Here is a 23,078-nt window from a genome sequence, read left to right as displayed (position 1 = left end):
CCTTCTTTACCTTTTAAACCACGTTAAATTATTTATTATTCTTCACCAGAAAAGTGGCTTGGAATCGAAGCTAAAAGAAAAACAATCAGTGCCAAACCCATCGAAAGACAATGACTATAAATCATATTTAACCAATCAAGTTGTAACTTTAGTCACATCTGTATTTTAAATGGTTTTGTCTTTTTCCAGTGCATTTCTATACATTTATTCATGATTGGGCATATCACAAGTAGTGTACTATTTTAGGTTGGGTACTTGATAAAAATTCTGATAGATATATTTTATACGAATAAAGGATCACACCATATAAAAATAAATGATCGTCGAGTATGAAATCATATAAAAATAAATTGTTGTGGTTAAAAAAAGAAATTGAGATTGTATCCAAAAAAAGAAAAATAATAGTAGTATACTTTTATGATCGTCATTATTGTATACTATTGGGGATGGTGGTAATACAATCTATTATTTCTATTTATACACAGTGAAACAGTTTATTACAATGATATTTGTGAGTATGAACTCGAGCGATAAATATTCCATCTAATTAGTACTGAAACAATAAGCTACAACGTTGTCAATACTGTTGTGTTCATTCCAATAAAATTACTTTTTTTTGCTCCCATTGGTATTCTTCAGAAGCTAAATTAAAATAAGTGAATTTATAACTGAAATTGAGTTCAAATTCCATCAAACACTTTCTAAATCGAACTCAGTTGTATAAATGCTGCATATGATTTCTGCATATGTACCATAGCAGCTCGTTCCCCCCTGAACTCCAAGTAGTTTAAGCTAACGTTGCACGTTTACCTTTCGCATCTCTCGACTGCACATAGTTTACAATAATGTATAAGACCACACAGATGTCATGGTTAGAGATATGTAGGCAGAGAGAGAGGAGAAGGTGAGAGAGGGAGAGGACCTGTGCAGCGGCTGATCTCTTTGAATCAAGAAACTGGCTGTAAATATCATACAACCTTCGCTTCTCAGCTTCTGAAACCGATGGTTTAGCATTGGACGCAATAGACTTCAAAAGAGCACTCGTGATTACAGGCATCTTTCCAGTTGCGCTGCCATCATTATTGTCTAGAAGCTCGTGAACCGCTTCAAGTTGTGTGTCAGAAAGAAGCGCTTGAAGGTCCGCTCCACTAAAGCCTTCAGTCATTTGAGCTATGTGCTCCAAGTCCACATCATCATCCATTGGTAACTGCAGTGGTTCTCGGATTAGTGAGTCATGAAAAACACGAGTTCTTATGGTCTGAAATGTGAGACAAAAGTCTAGTAATATATTGATTAGTTATGTATCATCTAGCAAAAACTGGTACTACATAAAGAAGACTGACATATCATGTATACCAGAACTACTAAAATCTAAAAACATCTTACACCTAGAAGGAAGAAGAAAATCACCGACAAATAGAATAACCAACTACAAATTGCAGATATAGGTACTAACCTTTCTTGAAAGGACCTTAAGAATCTCGAGCCTCTCCTGGTGTGATGGAAAATCACAAAATAAAAGTCGGTCCAGCCTACCAGGCCGTAGAAGTGCAGCATCCAGCAAATCTGGTCGACTGGTTTTGAGCAGGCAAAGTGTTACAAAGGATAATATGGAAATGAATGGCCACTAAGTGATAGAGGCTTCTGATTATTTATATAACAATTTCATTTAGGGAGAGAAAGTTCATGTTATCAACATATACAGATAACTTCTGAAGAGCAGAACTTACCTAGTAGCAGCAAAAACAAATACACCAGTCAAGACTTCAACACCATCCAATTCTGTCAGAAACTGGCATATAATGTGATGAAGGTATTGGTAGCTGAGACCAAACAGGTATTGAGAAACAAACAACAAAAGAAATACTAGGTTGGGCAGGATAAAGGAACTAACTTGATTGACAACTCTATCAGTTACTCCGGTATTATCATGTCCTCTCTTTGGAGCGATAGAATCAAATTCATCAAAAAAGAGAAGGCAGGGAGCTGCTGCAGCTGCTTTTGAGAAGATATCCCGAACCTACAATAGTTTACTCATGCCAGTCAGTTGCTTCTCAATACCTCTCCCCAATGAAACTGAGAAAAATAACTTGTTTTTCATCATCTCCCTAGGGATCTCAAGGCTTGCGACAACTTCCAAGGCCAGTTTTGATATAGCACATGCCAAATGGTTTCATGCTATATGGAAAAGTACAACTGAATGCATGCTATGTATATCCCTAACTGATCATTAATAGGCTCTTTAAATGTCTAGTTGCTTCGGTATAACAATTCTACCGAATGAAAACAAATACAGACTGTTAAGAAAATTGTAACAGCACACATGGTTTTTCTAAAGCAATGGATACATCATCTTCAGTGATACAATCACTAAGATTCTTTCCTTCATCAAGGGTTGCATGTCCTATATTTATTGACATTCTAAGAAAACCACTATATAAATGAACTCTGGATCCCGATTTTGAACAACAGTATCAAGTTTAAACTACTTCCAGTATCGTACTCAATGACTGATGCACTTGGTAACATACATGTGAGCAATTAAAAAGTATGAAGTAGTATTTACTGGACGAAATGAAAACCAAGGAAACATCACAACTGATTAGCAAAAATAGGAGAAACCAGAAATAAATGGACACACATGGATGGTCTTCAAAAGTTGAAATTGTAATCCATGCAAGGTAGCTCATATCTTACAGCTTGTTCAGAGGCACCAATATACTTGTTAAGCAACTCAGGCCCTTTCACTGAGATGAACCGTAGTGAACATGCTGCAGCAGCTGCACCAACAATATGTGTTTTCCCACAACCAGGAGGACCATATAACAGAACATTGGAACGCAGCCTCAATGGTGCTTGTGCAAATATGTTGGGAAATTTTGAAGGTAGCTCAATCATCTGATACAAAATAACATACACAACAAATCAATCTAAAGCCAATATGTACAATTTAAAGTTATAGCCGCAATATAATTAACATTCATATGTTTTTATCAGAAACACTAAAGTAGGATAACACAAAAGCCAGATCCAGCACAGAATTTACCAAAAAGTAAGAAAAACTAATTCATTTCAGATAACAAGCAAGCAGGTTTAGAAAAACAAGAAAAATTTACACGATTGAAGAGTATAAGACATAAACGTGGTGAAGAGGTTTCTTCAGCAGAACAAATATTAACAGGGTGACATTGAAACTATTACAACATGGACAAACTCTGCTTTTGTCCAGACAAATAACTCTTTTGCCCCTCTTCTTTTTACTTAAAGTCTAGCACTAAATTGAAAATTTGTTTTGTTTTGTTGAAAATCTCCAAAAACAAGATTCAGATCAAATCAGCTACGAAAAATGACATCAAATTCACTGGTAAATGAGAAAGCTTGAAACATTGAGTATTTTGTTACTCTACTGGACAGTTGTTTTTTTATTGCTATACCAATCCAATTTTCGTGCAATTTGTGAATCTGAGAAGCTAGCTGAAAATTGGCATCAAAGTCTCTAATGGATGAGAATACTTGGAATAAAAATTGAATACTATGTTACACCATCGGAAGGTTGTTTTTTGATTGCTATACCAGTGTTCATGATCATCTCATGCGCTTTCTGAATGATAAATGAGTATCATCCATGAAAATATCAACTTATCAGTATCCTTATATCTCGAAGCAAATAGTCACACAAAACTGGTGTCAGTTTTTAAGACGGATGATTGAAAGAATATGAACTCTACATCACTACTGTAAAAAGTACCTCTTTAATAGCATTTCTAATGTCATTAAGACCACCAACATCTTCCCAACCAGAGCGACCACCTTCTGTAGCTGGTTTAGTGATGTCTCGCATGGCCACTGGTAGAAAATTTTCCATTGCTTGCATAAAGTCATCCCGGACCAAAGTAGGTTTTCTATTTCCTTTAGATCTCAAATCAGCAGATAATGAGCGACCAATGGCAGCATGCACAGATCTGTCTACCAGTATTTCCTGAAGTGGATAATTTGCATATAAGTATATTTTTGGGCAAATTATTGTCATAGAGGGTTAAAGTAAATCCAAATCAAATAGACGCCAGTTGAACTTTTTCATCCATATAGCAGTAAGTTGTATAGAAGTTATTTATCAATGACTTACCAGATCATAAGCATCATATCCATCACATTTTGATGCTATATCTGACAAGAGATCATCCGAACATTGCAAGGATCGTTTCTCCATCTCATGCTTCAATATAGCTGACCGTTCAGCAGCAGCTGGTGCAGGAAGATTGACATGAAAGTCAAACCGTCCTGAATTCAATCAATTCTTGGTGTCAGATAAAAAATAAATAATAAAAAACAATAATTTCCAGTTAATGCAGATTAACGAACCAGAACAGCTCAAGCTCTGTGGAAAACTAGTCAGGGATTGCACAGTAGCAATGAAAGCAATGGGACCAGTCCCACACAAGCTCCTTTGCTTTCCCTACAAGCATCATAGCATGAAAAAAAAAAAAAAAAACATTATTTTAAGAAAAATGTGTCCACCAGGAAATATCCATCATTTATTCAGGTCCAGTGTTCCCTCATTATTAGGAATCACTATGCACTATCAAAGCATGACATACCAAGAAATTAAGTAACATATGACATCATTTTTTCCAAGGAAAAACATGTGACATCTAGTTGACAATGAAGCGACAGAAAGCAGAGAGAAATAGCAATCACCATCTACAACTAGGAAAGTATGAGCTGGGCCAACATCAATTCATGGAAGACAAAGGACTAAATATCATTCCACTTATTTGATTATGACTATTACTTCAAGTTTTAGAGAGACTATAAAGACCATCAGATTCAATGATTCATACAAAAAAGAAAGGGAAAAAACAAAAAAAAAAGAATGAGATAACAAATTCATCTTGCCTCGTCTAATATATCAGCAAGAAATTCAATGAGTGCTGCAGAAGATGATGAAGGTTGAGACCCCTCCAGATCTGAGGAAGATGCGACAAGGCTGTCAAGATCATCCAAGATGATGACAGAGGGTGCATGATCCAGTGCTTCAGAGATGTTGCTGGAAAGCTCTTGACGAATAGTTGAAGGCTTCTCCAGAGTGAGCCTAGAACAAGACACAAAAACTCTGCAGTAGGGAATCCTCTATCCAGTCAGATTCATGCAGCAATTAGAGGTACTATGGAAATTTTCGAAGATAAAGTATGATTAAATCAGATCTCAACAGCAGCATTGGTATGGAATTACAAAGAGCACCAGATAACTGAGAAGAGAAAATTCTTACACATGTGCCAAAATATCTTTACAGCCTTCAATATATTTTGCAGAGGCTTTGGCCAATAATGATTTTCCAGAACCCTATAAAACACAAATGCCCAGCACATGATGATAATCTGGCTTCATAAAGGTAAGGTAACAGATACCAGAATTATATTTTCATTTTTCCAAGTAGAGAAGTTGACACTGTTTGGTCATGTGCAGAGGAGACAAGACATGGCCCCAGTTCCATAAATCCTAGATTGAAGACCATGGAACAGATGGATGAATGCGTTAAAGGTTTCTACAACTTGGATTAAGTTGTAGTATGTGGAAAACTGCAGAGCGTGGAGACAAGTATCCATGTAACCTCCAACCAGATATATAAGATTAATTCCTAATGCAGTAGACCTGCTGAGCAGCAACATTATGCTGATTGTTGTACCTTTCCTCAATTCGGTCATTTTAACAGTGCTCTGTCCTAAAGGATTAGATCCTAATCAGGAACACGATATGATGATCCTTCCCTAAAACTATCCCCATTATACTATTAGCCCTTTCTCATCACAACATTTAGTGTTACAATATCAATATCAAAGGACCAGACCTTCATATCTTCAAGCTTAAACATTATATATATACATACATACATATATATATATATATATATATATATACGGATCGGATAGAGTGAGAATGTACCTTATTCTAAGAAATGAGATTACTTATAGACCATAGGATTATATCTACAGTCCAGATCTAAGATCTACGAAAAAAATATATGTAACGAACAGAGTTAATAAAATCAACGAACAAGTCAGTAACAAACTAACAATTTACGAACAAATCAATTACTATAACATACGAACCCACATTAAATTAAGGGTTAATAGTGTTTTATGTCCCGAACTTTCAGCGTTTTCCATAAAATGTCCCGAATTCTTTTTTTTTTTTTCTACTCCGAACATTCGTTGTTTTCCATAAAATATCCCGCTATACAAAATCTGGTGACCGAAAGATGACTCATTTCGCTAGAGAAGTTTTAAATTATCAACTTTGTGATATAAGATTCATAACTTGACAGCAATTAATTTGAGAAGAATCATCTTTCGATCACCGAATTTTGTATAGCGGGACATTTTATAGAGAACACTAAAAGCTCGGGGTTTTTTAGGAGAAAACGGAAGTTCGGGATATCTTATGGAAAACGTTGAAAGTGTGGAACATAAAACACTATTAACCCTTAAATTAATGTGGTAAAATTTTGCCCCCCTTCAGGATTCAAACCCATGATCAAATGTTGTTCGCGTGTTTTATACCTTGTCCGTTAATCTCAATTAACATGGTTAATCTCAATTGTAGGATTTTAATATCTGACGTTCCAAATTTAATCTCATCTCATTTTAAGGATCCTTCTCATTTGATCCATTCTATATATTTATATATATATATATATATATATATATATATTGAACATATAAAAGATGCTAGAAAAATCCTTCCAGACAAATATTTGGTTTAAGAGGCCTCAAATGAGCTAGTTTTGGTTAGACTTACCGCAGGTCCGCATATTAGAATATGCCCAGGCAAAGGAAGGTTATAGATACTGAACAACATTCCAGAAGTAGGAGATAACAAAGAGATCAACCCTGCAGGTTAGTAACCAAGTTAGAGGAAATACTTCACCATATATAAATAAATAGCTAACAATCAAGAATGATAATTATTATTGACAACAAAGCGCAATCTGTTGGTAATCCAACCAATAGGTCGGGGGTTCGGGTCACCTAGAAGACTTAGAGCGTGAGTGTGTTTTTCTTTCTTTGGGTAATAACAATTTTTTAAGAAAAAAATAAAGAATGATAATTATTACAGTAGCCAACCCATGATGGCCCATGGAACCAAAGTTGAAACATGAAATTGGCATAATTCTTATGTTAATATATAGTGCTGAGACTTTAGTGGTTTAATGTGAAAACCTCCCTTGAAAATATACACCTTAGACCATACCAAATTTAAAGACTTCAGTAAATTCAGAGACAACTGAAACACATACATTACCTGTAGCTTCTTCGAGCTTTAAATAGAGCTATACAGTTTGGTTGACGGTGAGTTTTTTCATCTTAAGGTCTCACATACGCCTCCCAAACAAAATTATTGAATCCCACAAAAACTACATATTCCATAACAAATGATAAAACAAACTAGACTTTTGTAAAGATTTTCTTCAGGAAAGTCCTCTAGCAGGAGAATTGTGACAATCAAACCAGTCATTTTGCAAAGAATCCCCTTCTCAGTACTCTCACACATGTACAAACATGATAATTCCGAAAATCGGTATATTACATTGGAAATGAAAAAGGTAACTAGGTAAAAAAATACCTACTATGATTTACATCAGATGGAGCTGTACCCATCCAGTCCAATGAAGAACTTGCAGCAGTAAGGACACTTCCAGGAAATACTGAAGAGGCAACATGAGAGAACAATATGTCACCCAGCTGCAGCTTTTCTAGTAACATGTCTAAACTTCTTGAAGAATAGTTACTCCTGCTGCCTTTGTCAAATACAAGTTCATAGGTATTGTAGTCTTCACCATGCAAAGATTCATCCACAAGTGACAGCATATAAAGGATATCAACCCATGTCTCTTTGGCCTGGTTTCTGTTTCTAGGGAAACTTTTACTAGATGTTTGTATCTTGCAATTTCTAGGCAATCTCTGACATTTGAATTTTAAATGAAGTAAGTTTCTCCTTCCTATAATCAATGAGCTTACATCTTCTGTTGAATTTGAAGAAAAAGTGTCAAGCTGAGCTATACACCACACACGTAAAAGATCTGATAAACCATTTCTATGCCCAGCCTTAATGTGTCTTTCCCCAGTCTTAGTAGCTGTGCCTTCATCCTTGCCATGGGAAGATCCAGAAGAAATAGCTGCAACAACCTTGTCATGCATAGACCAATCACTAACACCCAGTTCTGCATTTGAACTGATAGTATCAAGAGTATCTTTTTGTTTACGGTACTCATGGTTGCTTGCAACTTCTAGGCCGTTATTCTCCATAAACTGATTCGTTTCAAACATCTTGAAATGATAAGGTGAAATTGAAAAAGGAGGTATGTCTTTTTTTGCACTAATGTTACACCCTTTGACATGTACCCCTGAAATAAGAACGGGCAAATGAATTTCACAAAAATAAAATAAACAGCCAAACAAAAAAGACAAAGAAAATAAAACCTTCGGGGTTATCGTGATAACTGACAAGATAACAAAACAATGATGAATATAGTCATTCTGAGTGATGATAATTCCAATTTAAACAGCAATTTTACTCAAGTCTTTGAAGAATTAACTTACAAGAGTGTAATTCTGCCCCCAAATACAGGCGAAGAGACTGAGCTAGCATTATGTGTCCTTTTGACACTGATTCACATAATAATAGATGGACAATGAGATGATGGGGGCAATCCTGCTTATCAGTGTGAATACCATTGTTGGCTTCCTTTTCATTTGATTTGCTTCTAGATTGCAGCCTTTTCTTGCTATTTTTGGACAGAGATCGTGGAGATATCTCTACTAGCTGACAAGAACTGAAAGAATATTTCTTAGCTGTTTCTGGATGGACAAAAACACCAAATGTGAATACTACGTCCATTTCAATACCATTCTCCTCATATTTATAAATAGATTTATTGTCTGAATCTTGGATACGAAGTTGTGCTTTAGCAATTGTGTGACCCTCATCTGGAGATTGCAGGGATGATTTTTTACGTCTCTTTGGAGCTACTGCAACTTCAGTTCCAGGCACAAGTTGAACTGGAAACAATCTCACGTCAAATAACACGCGTAAAAAATGATAATCTGCTTAATAGAAGTATATTCACCAGAGTTCTTATCGAATGGAAGAGAACAATAACAGGTGGATTATATAGTCATATGAAAGACCGAGTATTTTCCTTAAACTGACGAAATATAACAAGTAATGCATAACCGAAACAGAACAGGAATACTGCTTCCAAAAAAAAGAATATGAATATGATCTCCAGGATTCCAGAACTAGAAGTATGCGGTTACCTACTGGATTCTGGGGAAAGATTGACATAACAAGAAACGTGACAACGGATTGTCCATGTAACCACAATGGAAATTTCATTTGTTCGTGGACAACTCCAACCTGTAAGCAGTCAAATGTGAGTTATAAGAGTTTACACCCCTAATTTGAACATTTAACTAATCAAGTTTTCATAAAATAACATGAACCACACCCTAAATCAATTCCAAACTTCTTAATGATAGACTATCAAACTCTCCATAAAAAGCGGCATTCTCTCAAACTAAAAAATGCAGCTCCAAACGGACGCACACGATCCTGTTGCATTACAGTAATTCGAATACATGGAAGCTCTTATAAGCACAATCCAGCAACGACAGAATCAATCAAACCACCTGCTTCAAAATAACACTTTCAGCAAGCTCCGAATTGAGCTCCAAAATCTCCCAATCATCCTCCGTAAGCGGCTCAATCGTCACCAGCGTAGCTTTCGGTAAATTACTGATAACACGCACTTTAACCGTGGTCCGATCGCTCAATCCAATGCAATCCGCATAGTGACGAGCCATCTACAAAATTCACCCCCAAGCCCAAACCGAAATTTAGATAAGAAAGAACAACACTTTTCAACCAAAACAAACTTAAAGCTCCAAATTGTGGTAGTTCTAGCACAATACCTCAATTGAGGAAGGGGAAGACGAGGCGGCGCCGCACCACGCAACTTGCCAGAGGAGATCGTCGGAGCGGAGCTCGAGCGCTAGAATTGGAGGGAGGTAACCGGACTGAAGGGTTTGGATGAGAGAGAGAGGAAGAGAGACAAAGCAGCTTTCGATTCCCCCAACTGCTCTCACCTCAAACTCCATAGCTGACTAGCTTCAATTTTTGCTTAAACTTTTAATGCAGAAGAAATGGTTTTTATATGTGAAGGATGAGGTTGCCTGCGGTTTCTAGTTTCCAGTTATTTGAGATATGAATAATTAGCGTTTATTCCGATTTTGATTTGTTTGTGAGTGCGATGAAGAGAATTGAAGGGAAGGAGGAGACACGACTTACTTCTCTTATCCATTGTTGGAAAGCGTGTTCTAGGCAGGCTCAATGGATCGAGCCAATCCGGCCCGGACGAAATGCCAATCAGGATCTTTTCAAAGCCCAAACCCGCTTCTCTCTACCACTAATCCCACCCCAAAGGCCCCTTCGCGCTGGCACACCTGCAGGAGATTGTAGCGGGGCGAGGAAAAGAGCCGAATGCTATAAGAGCATCTCCAATGCATTGGTGCTTAGAGCACCTCCAACGCTGCACCCATAGTGGGTGCAATAGAAGTGGTCCCACCTTCTATTGCACCCACTCCAGCAACGCTTGCACCCTCTATTGCACCCATTCCTTTTTTTTTGTTTTTTTTTTGTTTGAAAAGGGGCGTGTGTAAACACGCCCCTTCCTTCGCTCCCACAGCAGCCGAGTGCGACCCATCGCCCCCCTCCCTTCGCTCCCGGGTGCAGCAATGGCGCTGGGTGCGATAGGCCGGGTTCGATCCGGCCTTCGCACCCAGCGCTGCGGATGCTCTTAGGGGTGTCTTAGATGGTGGTCCTCACTCCTCTCCAATGCATTATGTCTTAGAGGGGTGCTTAGGTCCTTATTTTCACAAAATTCATATTTCTACACTTTTATTTTTAAATTTCAAATTTTATTAAAATTAAAATTCTACATTACAATAATTAAAATAAAATTAAAGACATAATTAAAGTACGATAATAAAATAAAAATTACAACAGTTTTCTAGGGCTTAATCGGACCAAAACGAGATCAAATGTGCTCCTTCAAGTCCAATTTTAAAATAAAATCCCCAATTCTACACTTTAATTTTAAAATTTTAATTTTTTATTAAAAATAAAATTCAAACATTACAATAAAAAAATATTACTACATCATTTAAATAATAAAAAAAATACATAAAGGAAATATAGGATTTTAAAAATTAAAATATTCAATATTACATTAACTAAAATAAATAGGATTTTTTTTTCTTATTTCACGTGCGTGGCATCCACGCAGGAGAATTTTTCAGCCTTCGCCACGGGTCGCCCACTCGTCCCGGCCTCGCAACTGGCCGTATCTCCAGCGCGGCACCTCCTCATTCGTCCCGAATCGACGCTGCTCTTCGACACCCGGTTGGAGATGCTCTAAGGTCTTTCTGAATTTTAGATAAAAGATAGGACACTTGTCTTTGTTTGATTGATTGTGTATATATATTTAATTTAGATGTTAAGATAAAAAAAATTAATATATTTTTATATACTTTATTAATATATATATATATATATATATATATATATATATATAGGGAAAGGTTCAAATAAGAACCACTAATAAAATAAGAACGGAGAACCATTTTAAGCCATTCGATCATCAAGATCTACGGTGGATGTATCATCTTGGTGGATGGATGCAGGTGCTGGGTTCGAATCCTGAAGGGAGCAAAAAAATTATTTTTTTCGGATGCATTAAATTTAATAGGGGATGCATTAATTTGTATAACAAATGCAATAATTTTATTGGTTCTTATGTTCTCACGATAATTGTGGTTCTCACTATAACCGCACCATATATATATATATATATATATATATATATATATATATATCAAAATTCATAATTTTAATTTCTTTATAAATAGAGACCACATTCATTATATTTTTACACACAATTCTATATTCTTCTTTACATACTTCATATATTTTTATTAGAATCTCAATTTCTCCATTTTGCAATGAATCCCAATTTTTTTCCAAATTCTCAAAATTTCTTAAACTCCCAAAATAATTATCATAATCTTGAAAATTTAAATAGCGGAGTTTTCAAATTTGGTTCGAGCCATCAGTTTTCATATGATCTCACTTATGAAAATGTCCATGCCACGAACATAAACATTTTTAACAGTCCGAAAGGTTGGAATGATTAAGAAGATTTGACACCCATATATGTTTGGTGTCATTGCAGCTTGAATCCAATTGTTGGCACTAATCAAAATAGTGTCACTTTATGAAAACGCATTTGGAAAATATATGAAGAATCTCAAGCTGACAACTCGAGATTAATGGGAGAAGAAAGAACCAAGGAGTCATTGAGAAATCGTTACAAGAGGTTGAATGCCAATGTAACCATGTGGGTGGGTGCATACACAGAAGCATATGGTCGAAAAAAGTACTGGTATGTCTGATGCAGATATTGAAAATGAAGCTCAAATTTTTTAAGGAAAAACTAAGTTCACGCACTATTAAAATTTTGAAAAAGTCATGTGTCATCATCCGAAGTGGGAAATGAAATTGGGCGGTGAGTGTACGCATGCCCATGCAATCGATGATGATGGTGTTGAAAAAGATTGTGATGGTTCAAAAAATCAAGAACCATTGAAGAAGATGAGAATCCAAACAACTCCACCTCAAAAACTCTTGTTAGTGTAACTTCAACAATTTGTCGTCCTGCTGGTAGAGATAAAACAAAGGCAAAAAGAAAAGGAAAAGCCAAAATGTCACAACAATAATCGATTATTTTTTAGGATTTTACTACAGTACTTCAAGCGATGAGGGATGCACGTGACAAAGAAATAGATGCAAATTAACATAATGGGAGGTATCAAGATGCAATCGACTTTGATGATGTCAAAATAGAATGTTCTTAATACGTTGCTGGGTACAAACAACTTATCTCCTCAAGAAGAGTCTATGAGAAATCGTCTTATGGCAAAATTATTCCAATAATGATATTTAGATTTGTGCTTGTTATTTTAGTTTTCGTCAATCTATGTTTTGATGTCATTTTATGCAATTTCATCTTTAGTATGTTGAATTTATGTAATTTCACTTTCAGTTTATGTATTTTCAATTTAAGTGATGTGATTTTAATTTTTGTCGTTGTGTATCCCACTAGCTTTTGTCCATTCAACTAACTGTCACTACAAGTCTACAAATGCTTTAATTGTTATCTTTGAATTCTACTAGCTACTATTCCCCCAACTATTCCACATTATTGTCCGACATAAACTTTTATCCAATCAATCAACTGTCACTGCAAAAGCTTTAATTATTGTCCTTGGATTCCACTAGCTACTCCACATTATTGACGGACAAAAATTTTAATTATTGTTGTTGGACAAAAGCTAGTGAGATAAAATGAAGATGAAATTATTGTCCTTGGATTCCACTAGCTACTATTCCACATTATTGACCGACATAAGCTTTTATCCATTCAACAAGTTGTCACTGCAAAAACTTTAATTATTGGTCTTGGATTCCACTAAGCCCCTCCACATTATTGTCAGAAAAAAAGTTTTGATTATTGTCGTTGAACAAAAGCTAGTGAGATAAAAGAAGATGAAAATATTGTCCTTGGATTCCACTAGCTACTATTCCACCAGTTATTAATCGACATAAACTTTTATCCATTCAACCAGCTGTCACTGCAAAAGCTTAAATTATTGTCCTTGGATTCTACTAGCTACTTCACGTTATTGACCGACAAAAGTTTTTATTTTCATTGGATTCTGCTAGCTATTCTTTGGATCCCACTAACTATTCCACTAGCAATTCCTATATATCTATTTTCACAAGTAATTGAAATCATTAAAATCAAATCTTCCCCACGCATACATTTGCTTGTTCTTCAGTTATATTTATCCACATTTATCACAAATGTCATCAAATGAAAACTTTGATGACGGTTAGAGTCCTAGCTTTGATCATTTTGATTTCACTAAATTTGGTGAAATGCATGACACTACAAAAAAACGCGTTATTACCGGCGAAAACTACCGGCGGCTATTTTGCCGTCGGTAGATAACGGCGGCACGGCGGCGGCAGTCCAGGCGACCCGAACTTTCGAATTTACCGGCCATCTACCGACGGCAAATTCCCCGCCGTTATCTAGCGGCGGCGACGCCGCCGTTAATATTAAAATACACATTAAATAATTTATTTTATAGAATTAACGGCGGCAAAATTGCCGCCGCTATCTAGCGGCGGCATTTGCCGTCGGTAACCGTTTAAATATAGGGCAGCGGGTTCCTTCTTTTTTCAGTTTCTGCGCCGCACACACACACGAAAATCCACCCCCCCTCCCCTGCCTGCTGCTGCTGCTTCGCCGCCGCCGCCGCCGCCGACCGCCGCCGCCCTAGCAGGTATCTCTCTCTCTCTCTCTCTCTAGATCTATATATATATATATATCTCATTAATTTTAATTATATATATATAATTATATAATTTTTACTTATATTATTTATTGTAGTTCGACGACCTCGTTTCACCGCCTTCTTCACGACACCCACCGGAAACACCACCATACGCTCTCTTATTTATTTATTTATTTATTTATTTAATTATGAATTTATTTATGTATTTAATTATATATTAATTAAATAGATTTATTTGTTATATATAGTTAATTAATTTATAATTGATTTTGTTTATAACTAAATTATATGAAGCATGATTAATTTTAAATTATATTAATCTATTTAATATATGTTGTTAGTTTAATTTTAAATTATGAAGCACGATTAATTTTAAATTATATTAATTTTAATCAATTAGTTTAAGAATTGTTTGTTAGAATAATTTATATATGTTGGATAATTTTGTTAAATTAAATGTTATGTGCTATGTGTTTATGAAATGTTATATTATTATATATATATATATATATATATATATATTGTGGGATAAATTTAATCAATTTCTTAAGGATCTTCTCCCTTTGGGATAGAAATTGATTATTTCTTAAGGATCTTCTCCCTACAAATGATTGTTTTTAATTTAATTACCATGATTTTTATTGCTTTTATTTGTATTGTATTATTGCTTCGACATTGGGGGGCCGGGTAGACCTAGTATAGGCTTAGTAAATTAGGACCACTATGGTCACTATAGTTGCTGGTAGAGTCGAGCACTTGGTAGTTAGGATAGTGGGGTTATGCTGTCGAAATTTTGTTAGATTTCAAGTAATTTATTATATTTTATGTATATAATAAATTAACAAATATATGGTATATAAATTAACAAATAATTAAGTATATAAATTAAATTAATATATTGACTAATATAACTTATTTATCTTATATAAATGCATCTACAGAGCTTGGATCCTGGTACTCCCCAGGATGCACCGAACTATGCCACCTTCCTCCGCCTCCACACGTACGCCGACGGAAGTTATACGTCGGAGAGAGATGCTAGAATTGACGTAAGTGTTTAAGTTTATTCAAATATTTAGTGAATGTATTTATTTTCTAACAATTATGCATTGTTATGTATGTATTAGGCCGAGGTTCATCGACTGGCCGCTGCCACAGGACGACAGGAGCGGCTAGACGAGGTGTATTTGGAGGTGGTGCAAATTGATAGGTCACGGATCTACGGCGTCGGGAGTGCCGGGCAGAGTCAGGCTAGTAGGGGGTCTATCCGCAGTATGGGCAGTTCTGCGGTGTCTCAGCAGCTTTATGAGACACGGATCTCCACGCTGGAGGAGCAATTGGCGGCAGAGCAAGCACAACGCCAACAGATGGAGGAGCGCATGGCGGCAGAGGAAGCACAACGCCAACAGATGCAGGACCGCATGGCTCAAATGGAGGCGTTTATAAGGATGTATAATACTCAGCCACCTCCACACCCTGATGCCGATGATGATGATGATGATGATGCTTAGACTTATGTTTATGTTTTCAAACAAAATTACATTTGCACTTTCTTTTCAAATTTATGTTTTATTGAACTATATATTTCAAGTGCTTTAATTATTAAAACTATATATGTTTTATATATTTATGGCAATGATGATGATGATTGCATTTAACATAAACAAATAAATTCAAATCACATTATAATAACCAAATTAAAACACTTTTGGTGTATTAATGTTAAAAAAAAAATTAATTAATTAATTAATTAATTATTAAATATTAATTAAATATTTTACCGACGATAAAAATAAGGACCGAAACGAACTCGCTCACTAATTAACAACATATTTAAGGTATTATCTCCACATATTCAAAGATTATAATTATATGAGTGAGTATATAGCATTTAAATGAATTAATAGATGTAGATATATCAATAATACGAGTGTTCTGTACTGGTGATCACTCGAAAAGAATTTCAAAGTTAAGCGTGCTTGACACAGAGCACAAGCAAGATGGGTGACCCACAGGAAAGTCGGGCCGCCGACTGGGAAGTTCGTCTAAAGTATGCAATACCGTATAAATACGGAAATAAATTGTGGATATACAATATACAATAAAATAAATAAATAAATAAATAAATAAATAAATAAATAAATAAATAAATAAAATAAAATAAAATAAAATAAAAAAATAAAATAAAAAATATTACCGTGGGCAAAACGCCGTCGGTAGTTACCGACGGCAATTTTCCCTCGGTAAATACCCGGCCATCCTCCGGCATGACCCACCGGCCGGCGGTAGTTTTTTACCGACGGCGATTCGCCGCCGCTAGTTAGCGGCGGTAATCGCCGTCGGTAGTTTTCCGGCAGAGTCAGCCGGACTCCGGTGGCTCTCTACCGACGGCAAAATAGCCCTCGGTAACTAGCGGCGGTGTCTGCCGCCGCTATTTCTCCGGCTAGGCTCCGCCGTTTAACGGCGACAATTCCGGCGGCATCGCCGCCGTTAACTGCCGACGGCGGATGTTCGCCGCCGTTATTGTCGTTGCCGACGAACCGTTTAGCGGCGGGAGATTGCCGCCGTTATCGCCGCCGGTAACACTATTTACCGGCGGCCGTCTTTTGTTACCGACGGCATTTAGCCGTCGGTAATCAACGCTTTTTTTGTAGTGTGAACACCTTGTATTACAAATCCGATGAATTGACTCCATGATCGACAAAGTGGCTTTTCTGATTTCAACTCTATCATTACAACCTACAAACAACACTGATAGAGCAATACAAAATTTTATTGAACGTCGACGTGAGCAGTGCTATGAAGGTGTGTTTGAGCAATATTTTTCAAACAATCCGATATATACTCCTGAAGTTTTCCAAATAAGGTTTCACATGCGAAAGCCATTATTCAAAAGAATAATGAACAAACTCGTTGCCACAGAAAAAAAAATTCAACAGAATCGTGATGCGACTGGTCATTTAGGTTTATCTTCGATTTAAAAATGTACTGCAACAATGAACACAAAATTGTTGACAGTTATTGAAAATTCACCGGTAAGTGATCATATGTTGTTCTTCTACTATGGAATTAATTAAGAATAAGAAAACAACAAAGTATATAATTATGGCACCAATTAACCACTATGAATGTTTGTGCATATGATATTTTGTTTGTTTTGGAGCTTTTTTATTTTATTTGGTAATGTACAAATTTTCAGAATTATTCAAGAATTAAAACACGTTTAGCACTCATTCAAAATTATTCAATCTGGTCACCGTACCTTAGGAAACAAATGTCAATGAGAAAATTTTCGAAATCGAACTTCTTTTACTTATCTTTTTTTTTTTAAAAAAAAATCACAAATAATTAAAGACTTAAACTCTCGATCGGTTTTTCTTCCAGCCAAAGACAAAGTTACATGCTTTGGCCAAAACGAAAGCTTTTATTTCAACTATATCTTCATAATTATATGTATATGAATCCCCTAAAATAATACAAAGTTACATATATAAGAAGTTTCATCATTTACTTGTTTGCCCACTATATAATTGAACATAATTATAATCGATTATGAATATAATATTACTATGGAAACATATCTCCTTTCAATTCTATCATTTCGTTTTTGGTCCTGCATGATGGTTTCATATAGGTCCAAATCCAACTAACCTCCAATTAATTTGAGAATAGACGTAGAAATTCGAAAACAACTGATATAGAAAGTTTTAATTTGTTCATTGTTGAAATGGTGTTGGCCCAAACCTAAGCCCATTCCTACAGCCCATTATCCTCCTTCAAGTCACAATTGGTAGCCCATCTCTTGAGTTAAATTGCAGCAAAGTCCTTCAACCCACAATTGACAGCCTATCTCTTAAGTTAAATTGCAGTCATTGCTGCTAAATTCCTTGAGACACTAGCTGCCTCCTTCCTTCTTGTTCTCTTCTCTCTGCAATCTTGTGTGAAAGAGAGAATCTCAGCATGTGTCTTCACTTCACCTCTTGTTTCTCCGTGTCTTGGTCGAAGTGTGAACAAGCTTAGTGCTTGCGTGTCTTCTTCGTCCCTTCTGTGCAATCTCTACGTGGGTTAGCCGAAGTGAGGGTGAGGGTGAACTTGGCAGTGGATAGGAGTTGCCAGAACGTGGTGTTGTCGAATGAGGACCGAGATTTGAGCCGTGAGACAGCTGTTGTTGCGTCTTACCCGATAGTTGCTGCTGCGTCGTCTCCGGCAACTGCTCCGGACAACTGCTGCTGCTCCGTCTTCGGGCAGCCCCATTTCTTCTGTCTCTCTTTATTTTACTCCCTTTTGCAGTTGCACACATTAACTCATTTCTCTTGGTGATTTTCCTTTGTGTGGGAATCTAAAGAGCACGTCTTGCTCGATCGATCAGTGAGCTAACGTGTATGTGGTCTACGCAAGAGTTTCGTGTGTAGCTGTGCATCTGGAACTAAGTAACATAAGGCTCTGGCACGTGAGAACGGTGAATCGACCACGAGACGATATACACAACATTCATCACAGTAATATATAAACTGTGTTTGTAAAGAGATGAGGATTCGAACTTCACGTTCTCCTTTATTGCTAAAAGAAAAAAGTATATCCACACACTAACAACAATAAACTCTGTGAAAATTATATTATATGCATGTACTCGATCGAGCAATGTTGCGTGGAATAACAATGAAATAGAATAGAATAGAATAAAATAAAATGATAAACTATACACAAATTCTACTGTACATTAAGATGTACAGTGCAGACGATCCGGTTCGGATCGATTCAGTCCGGTATAGTTTGCTCGATCCGAATTTTTATTTATCTATTTATTTATTTATTTTTACTTTTTTTATGACCCTTCTCATTAACTCATCTAAAAAGTATTATTTGCATGCACTAAAAATGTCATTTATAATGTATCGTCTATTTTTATATAAAGTATAATTTAATTTAATTTTATAAAAATTGTATCAATTATGAAATATTATTACATAAATTAGAAGTGTCATTTTATGTTATTAGAAGTGTCATTTATAATATACATTATTTTAATACAAGTATCATTTGTTTTTAGTAAAAGTGTCATTTGCATGAGTTGGACATTTAAACAAAAGTGCGGATCCAGGCAAGGTTGGATCATGGATGGTCAACACCATGTGGATGGAGGTATAGACTGCCCCTAAACTATATACGTAAGTCTTAATTCATTAATCATGTATGTTTTTTGTTGTTTTCGCTGTGTTCGATTTACCCACGAACAATATAAAGAAAATAGATTATGGCAAAAAAATACACGAACTTTGAAAAAAGTTGCAATTTTCACGTGAACTTTTAATTAAGGGTTAAGTATCAAATAAGCCCCTAACGTGGAAGCCCTTATTACATCCAGCACCCTATGGCAAGGGGTGTGTCAACTAAGCCCCTGAAATACCTAATTTTCTAAACCCTATACCCTAACGGATAGTTAACTCCGTCAGTTTTTTTTCTTTCTAATTCTCTCCCCTCTTTTGTTTTGTGTCTCCGCCGCCACCAGTCTCCAGATCTCGGCCTCCCTCTCACGATTCCACCGCCGACTACTCTCTGTTCTCTCCTCTCACTCATCTCTCTCAGATCACCGGCACCTAAATAGTGGCCACCACCGCATCTCTCCAATTTTCGGCAACCATAGTGGGCACCATGGCCGCCGCTCGTGGTTCAAGCCCCGCCGCTGCCTGTAAGCCCTAACCCCAAAACCAGGCGCCGCCATCTGTCTCTCTTCCTCTCTCCTTGGATCCGATCGACAACAGCGAGGATCGCCGTCGACCGACTCATCTCTCTCCCTGGCTCTGACTGGCAGCAGCACTTAGCCCACCGACGGTCGCTCTTGCTCTACTCCAATGAGCAACAACATACGGCCACCACCGCCATCCGCCGACTCCAAAATCTGCACTATCTCTATCTAGTTTGATAAAATCTGGGTTGTTCAACATAAGGAGGTGCACCAAACGTTCACCAATCAACTTTGGTCCATTTGGTTTGCTCGAAATATTCTCTTATTCCACGAGAAGGTGGAACGTGACTCTGGTTTGGGTGTTTCGTACTCGAGAGGAGCAGATCCGTATTTCTTGCGATGCAGCGGTGGAACGTGACTCTGGTTTGGGTGTTGGGGCGTTCATCTCTGAAGGTTTTGTTGGGATCATCTGTTTCCGTTTTAGTTTTATTCAGGGGGCTTTCTCGGCTATGGAGGGTGAAGCATTGGCGATTCTGGAAGGTCTCCGGTGGAGAGAGGAACTGGGCGAGTTGCCTGTTCAGTCTATGTCTTCCGGCAAGTTGCCTTATGTTATTTTTCCCTCAAATTTAAAAAATTAAAAAGTTAACGGTGTTAACTCTCCGTTAAGTCGGAGGGCTTAATTGTCCCAAATTACGTAATTTAGGGGCTTAGTTGACACACCCCTTGCCATAGGGTGCTAGATGTAATAAGGGCTTCCACGTTAGGGGTTTATTTGATACTTAACCCTTTAATTAATTAAGTCAAAAGATACATGAATTTATATTTTTGTTGCAATTTTCACTTGATTTTAACTTTCGGCGAAATTAGAGCTTTGTTGGCAGTAGGAAATTCACCTGATGTTGGTCTAACTTATGATGATGAGGAGTATTTAGAAGCTCGGAGGTCTAATAAAGTAAAAAATAATATATTTGACTTCATTTTGATTGTTAATTAAGCTCTAATTTCATTGAAAGTCAAACTTAGGTGAAAATTGCAACAAAAATATAAATTCATTTATTTTTTTTGGCTTAATTGAAAGTTTATGTGAAAATTGCAACATTTTTCAAAGTTCGTGTATTATTTTGGCCATAATCCCTAAAGAAAAAGTTACATGGTCTATTCGTAAGATGAACACATTTTAAACAAGTATTCTACTAAAGTGGCGCTCACAAACTCTCAAAGTAAATGTCTACTATTAGATCTGAATATTTAAGAAGAAAACTATCGAAAAGATCCTTACTTATTTTAAGGGTTAATGGTAGAGAATACCCATTCTCAAAGATAAAAATAACAAAATATCCACACACAAACTAAAACATATAAATAATACCAATTTTTTGAAAAACTTGACACTTATACCCTTAGGGCGTGTTTGGTTTCGGGTAAGGGATTAGTCAGTATAGTTTGTAAACTAGATTATTAGCGTGGATAAATATGTGTTACTAATATTGGTTGGTTGTTTGCTATTATGGTTAATTAATCATGATTTTTGTTTGGTATCCATATTTCTAGGTTAGATAAGCTTAAAAATGGACACAATTGTAGGGGCGTATTAATTATCCTGCGTAATCCGAGGGGGGAGGCGGTATTAATTATCATGCGTAATCCGGATTTGTAGCTCAGGGCCTTCACATATCGCAGGGCCGTCCGCATAAGTGTTATAGAATACCAAACTCTTTACTACTATGTATTAACTTAACTAATATGCTGTAAAACCCAAAACCAAACACGCCCTTATAGAAAAAAGAATTTCCAAACAAGCACCCTTTCTCTCTCCCAAATCGCAGCCCCTTCCTCTTCTCTCTCTCTCTCTCCCCCTCCACCGATTCCCTGATGAACATGCATTTTTTACCTCTTGGTATGTCATATTTGATGGTTAGTTATGAGGTTTTTGTGTGTTTGATGGTTTATTTTGAGCTTATATTGGTTTTTGGTCAAGAACTTGTCACTCGCTTGTGTTTGAACGTATTTTCAGAAATAAAGAAGCAGAATTTGGAAGATTTGGCTGAAATAAAAGTTGTAGTTCATCTCGAAAGGAGTTCGTGAGCGCAAACGGTTTGTAAATCGGAGTTTGGACGAGGGAGAACGAACCAAAACAAAATTACTGTGCAAGGCCGAGCGAGGTCGCGCGGTCCAGGCGCGCGGCCGCGCGACCCAGCCGCGCGACGAAGGCAGAACTCTGGACAGTGCGCGAGCAGGCCGCGCGAGGTCATGCGGTCTCGGCGCGCGGCCGCGCGAGACGTCGTTTTCTCGCCCAGTTTCCGGATTTTTCACTTAAAGCGCGATTTTGGAGTATTTTTGGAGCTTGAAGACCTTGGGCATATAAATACCACCCAATAGCTCATTCCAGAACACCTTTTATCACCTTTCATCATTTTTTACTTTTCCTGAGAGCTGTGAGAGACGGAGAACGGAGCAAGAGCAAGATTGAAGATTCTCAACTTTGCTACGGTTTCATTGTTGAATGTTTTACAGTTTTATTGAGATATTGATTCTAGTTCATATGTCTATGTGTGGCTAGAATCCCTTTTTCCCAGGGTTTAGGGAGTAGACATGATTTGAATTTCTGACTTTTTGATTCAATTAATTGAGATTGTTATTCATTTTTATGTTCTTGTTATTATTGTTTGCTTTATTGATTGATCACCAATTTAGTATAATCAGAAGTTTTAATTTGAGATTGGGAGATGATGATTATTACTTGAACTAAGAATATAGAACACATTTATTTTAATTCTAAAGGGAATTGATAATTGTGAGGGCATTAATCCTAGGAACTTTTAGGAGTTACATGTTAGAAGTGTGATCCAGGGATGGTAGCCTTGCATATAATCAACGGTTTGTATGCCACGAGAGTGGGTATGAACTAGCTTAGA

General features: G+C 36.7%; 2 protein-coding genes across 5 annotated transcripts; one reads left to right on the top strand and one right to left on the bottom strand.

Annotated features, from left to right (window-relative positions):
- Window positions 1-453: 453 nt before the first annotated feature.
- Window positions 454-10,514, bottom strand: LOC131011809 (peroxisomal ATPase PEX1). Of its 4 annotated transcripts, XM_057939654.1 has the most exons (17): window positions 9,972-10,514; window positions 9,690-9,863; window positions 9,318-9,417; window positions 8,601-9,059; window positions 7,628-8,404; window positions 6,799-6,890; window positions 5,270-5,343; window positions 4,897-5,113; window positions 4,363-4,456; window positions 4,127-4,281; window positions 3,749-3,979; window positions 2,698-2,898; window positions 1,895-2,020; window positions 1,731-1,792; window positions 1,457-1,574; window positions 923-1,207; window positions 454-826 (listed from the first exon to the last, which is right to left on the bottom strand). In XM_057939654.1, exons 1-17 carry the CDS (start codon window positions 10,155-10,157, stop codon window positions 788-790), a joined length of 3,390 nt encoding a protein of 1,129 aa, XP_057795637.1. In that variant the 5' UTR covers window positions 10,158-10,514; the 3' UTR covers window positions 454-787. The 4 variants fall into 4 exon arrangements, with proteins under 4 accessions (XP_057795637.1, XP_057795640.1, XP_057795638.1 ...); XM_057939657.1 differs by lacking the exon at window positions 9,972-10,514 and having other exon boundaries at window positions 9,322-9,417; window positions 9,690-9,717; XM_057939655.1 differs by lacking the exons at window positions 454-826; window positions 923-1,207 and having other exon boundaries at window positions 1,731-1,823; window positions 9,972-10,316.
- Window positions 10,515-15,344: 4,830 nt separating this feature from the next.
- On the top strand, window positions 15,345-16,059 carry LOC131011808 (uncharacterized). The gene is made up of 2 exons (XM_057939653.1): window positions 15,345-15,526; window positions 15,605-16,059. Exons 1-2 carry the CDS (start codon window positions 15,407-15,409, stop codon window positions 15,986-15,988), a joined length of 504 nt encoding a protein of 167 aa, XP_057795636.1. The 5' UTR covers window positions 15,345-15,406; the 3' UTR covers window positions 15,989-16,059.
- The last annotated feature ends 7,019 nt before the right edge of the window (window positions 16,060-23,078 follow it).

Source organism: Salvia miltiorrhiza, chromosome 2 (assembly GCF_028751815.1).
Source record: "Salvia miltiorrhiza cultivar Shanhuang (shh) chromosome 2, IMPLAD_Smil_shh, whole genome shotgun sequence".
Classification (NCBI taxonomy): Eukaryota; Viridiplantae; Streptophyta; class Magnoliopsida; order Lamiales; family Lamiaceae; genus Salvia; species Salvia miltiorrhiza.
Note: the sequence above shows the minus strand (reverse complement) of the source record. Positions and strands in the feature narration are given on the sequence as shown.

Excerpts from the sequence above, each read along its gene's own strand:
- LOC131011809 (XM_057939654.1), bottom strand. The coding sequence starts at position 10,157 with ATGGAGTTTGAGGTGAGAGCAGTTGGGGGAATCGAAAGCTGCTTTGTC. Across the intron at positions 8,405-8,600 it reads GGGGGCAGAATTACACTCTT|GGGTACATGTCAAAGGGTGT; the intron begins GTAAGTTAATTC and ends TTCTTATTTCAG. Across the intron at positions 4,282-4,362 it reads ACAGAGCTTGAGCTGTTCTG|GACGGTTTGACTTTCATGTC; the intron begins GTTCGTTAATCT and ends GATTGAATTCAG.
- LOC131011808 (XM_057939653.1), top strand. The coding sequence starts at position 15,407 with ATGCATCTACAGAGCTTGGATCCTGGTACTCCCCAGGATGCACCGAAC. Across the intron at positions 15,527-15,604 it reads AGAGAGATGCTAGAATTGAC|GCCGAGGTTCATCGACTGGC; the intron begins GTAAGTGTTTAA and ends TGTATGTATTAG.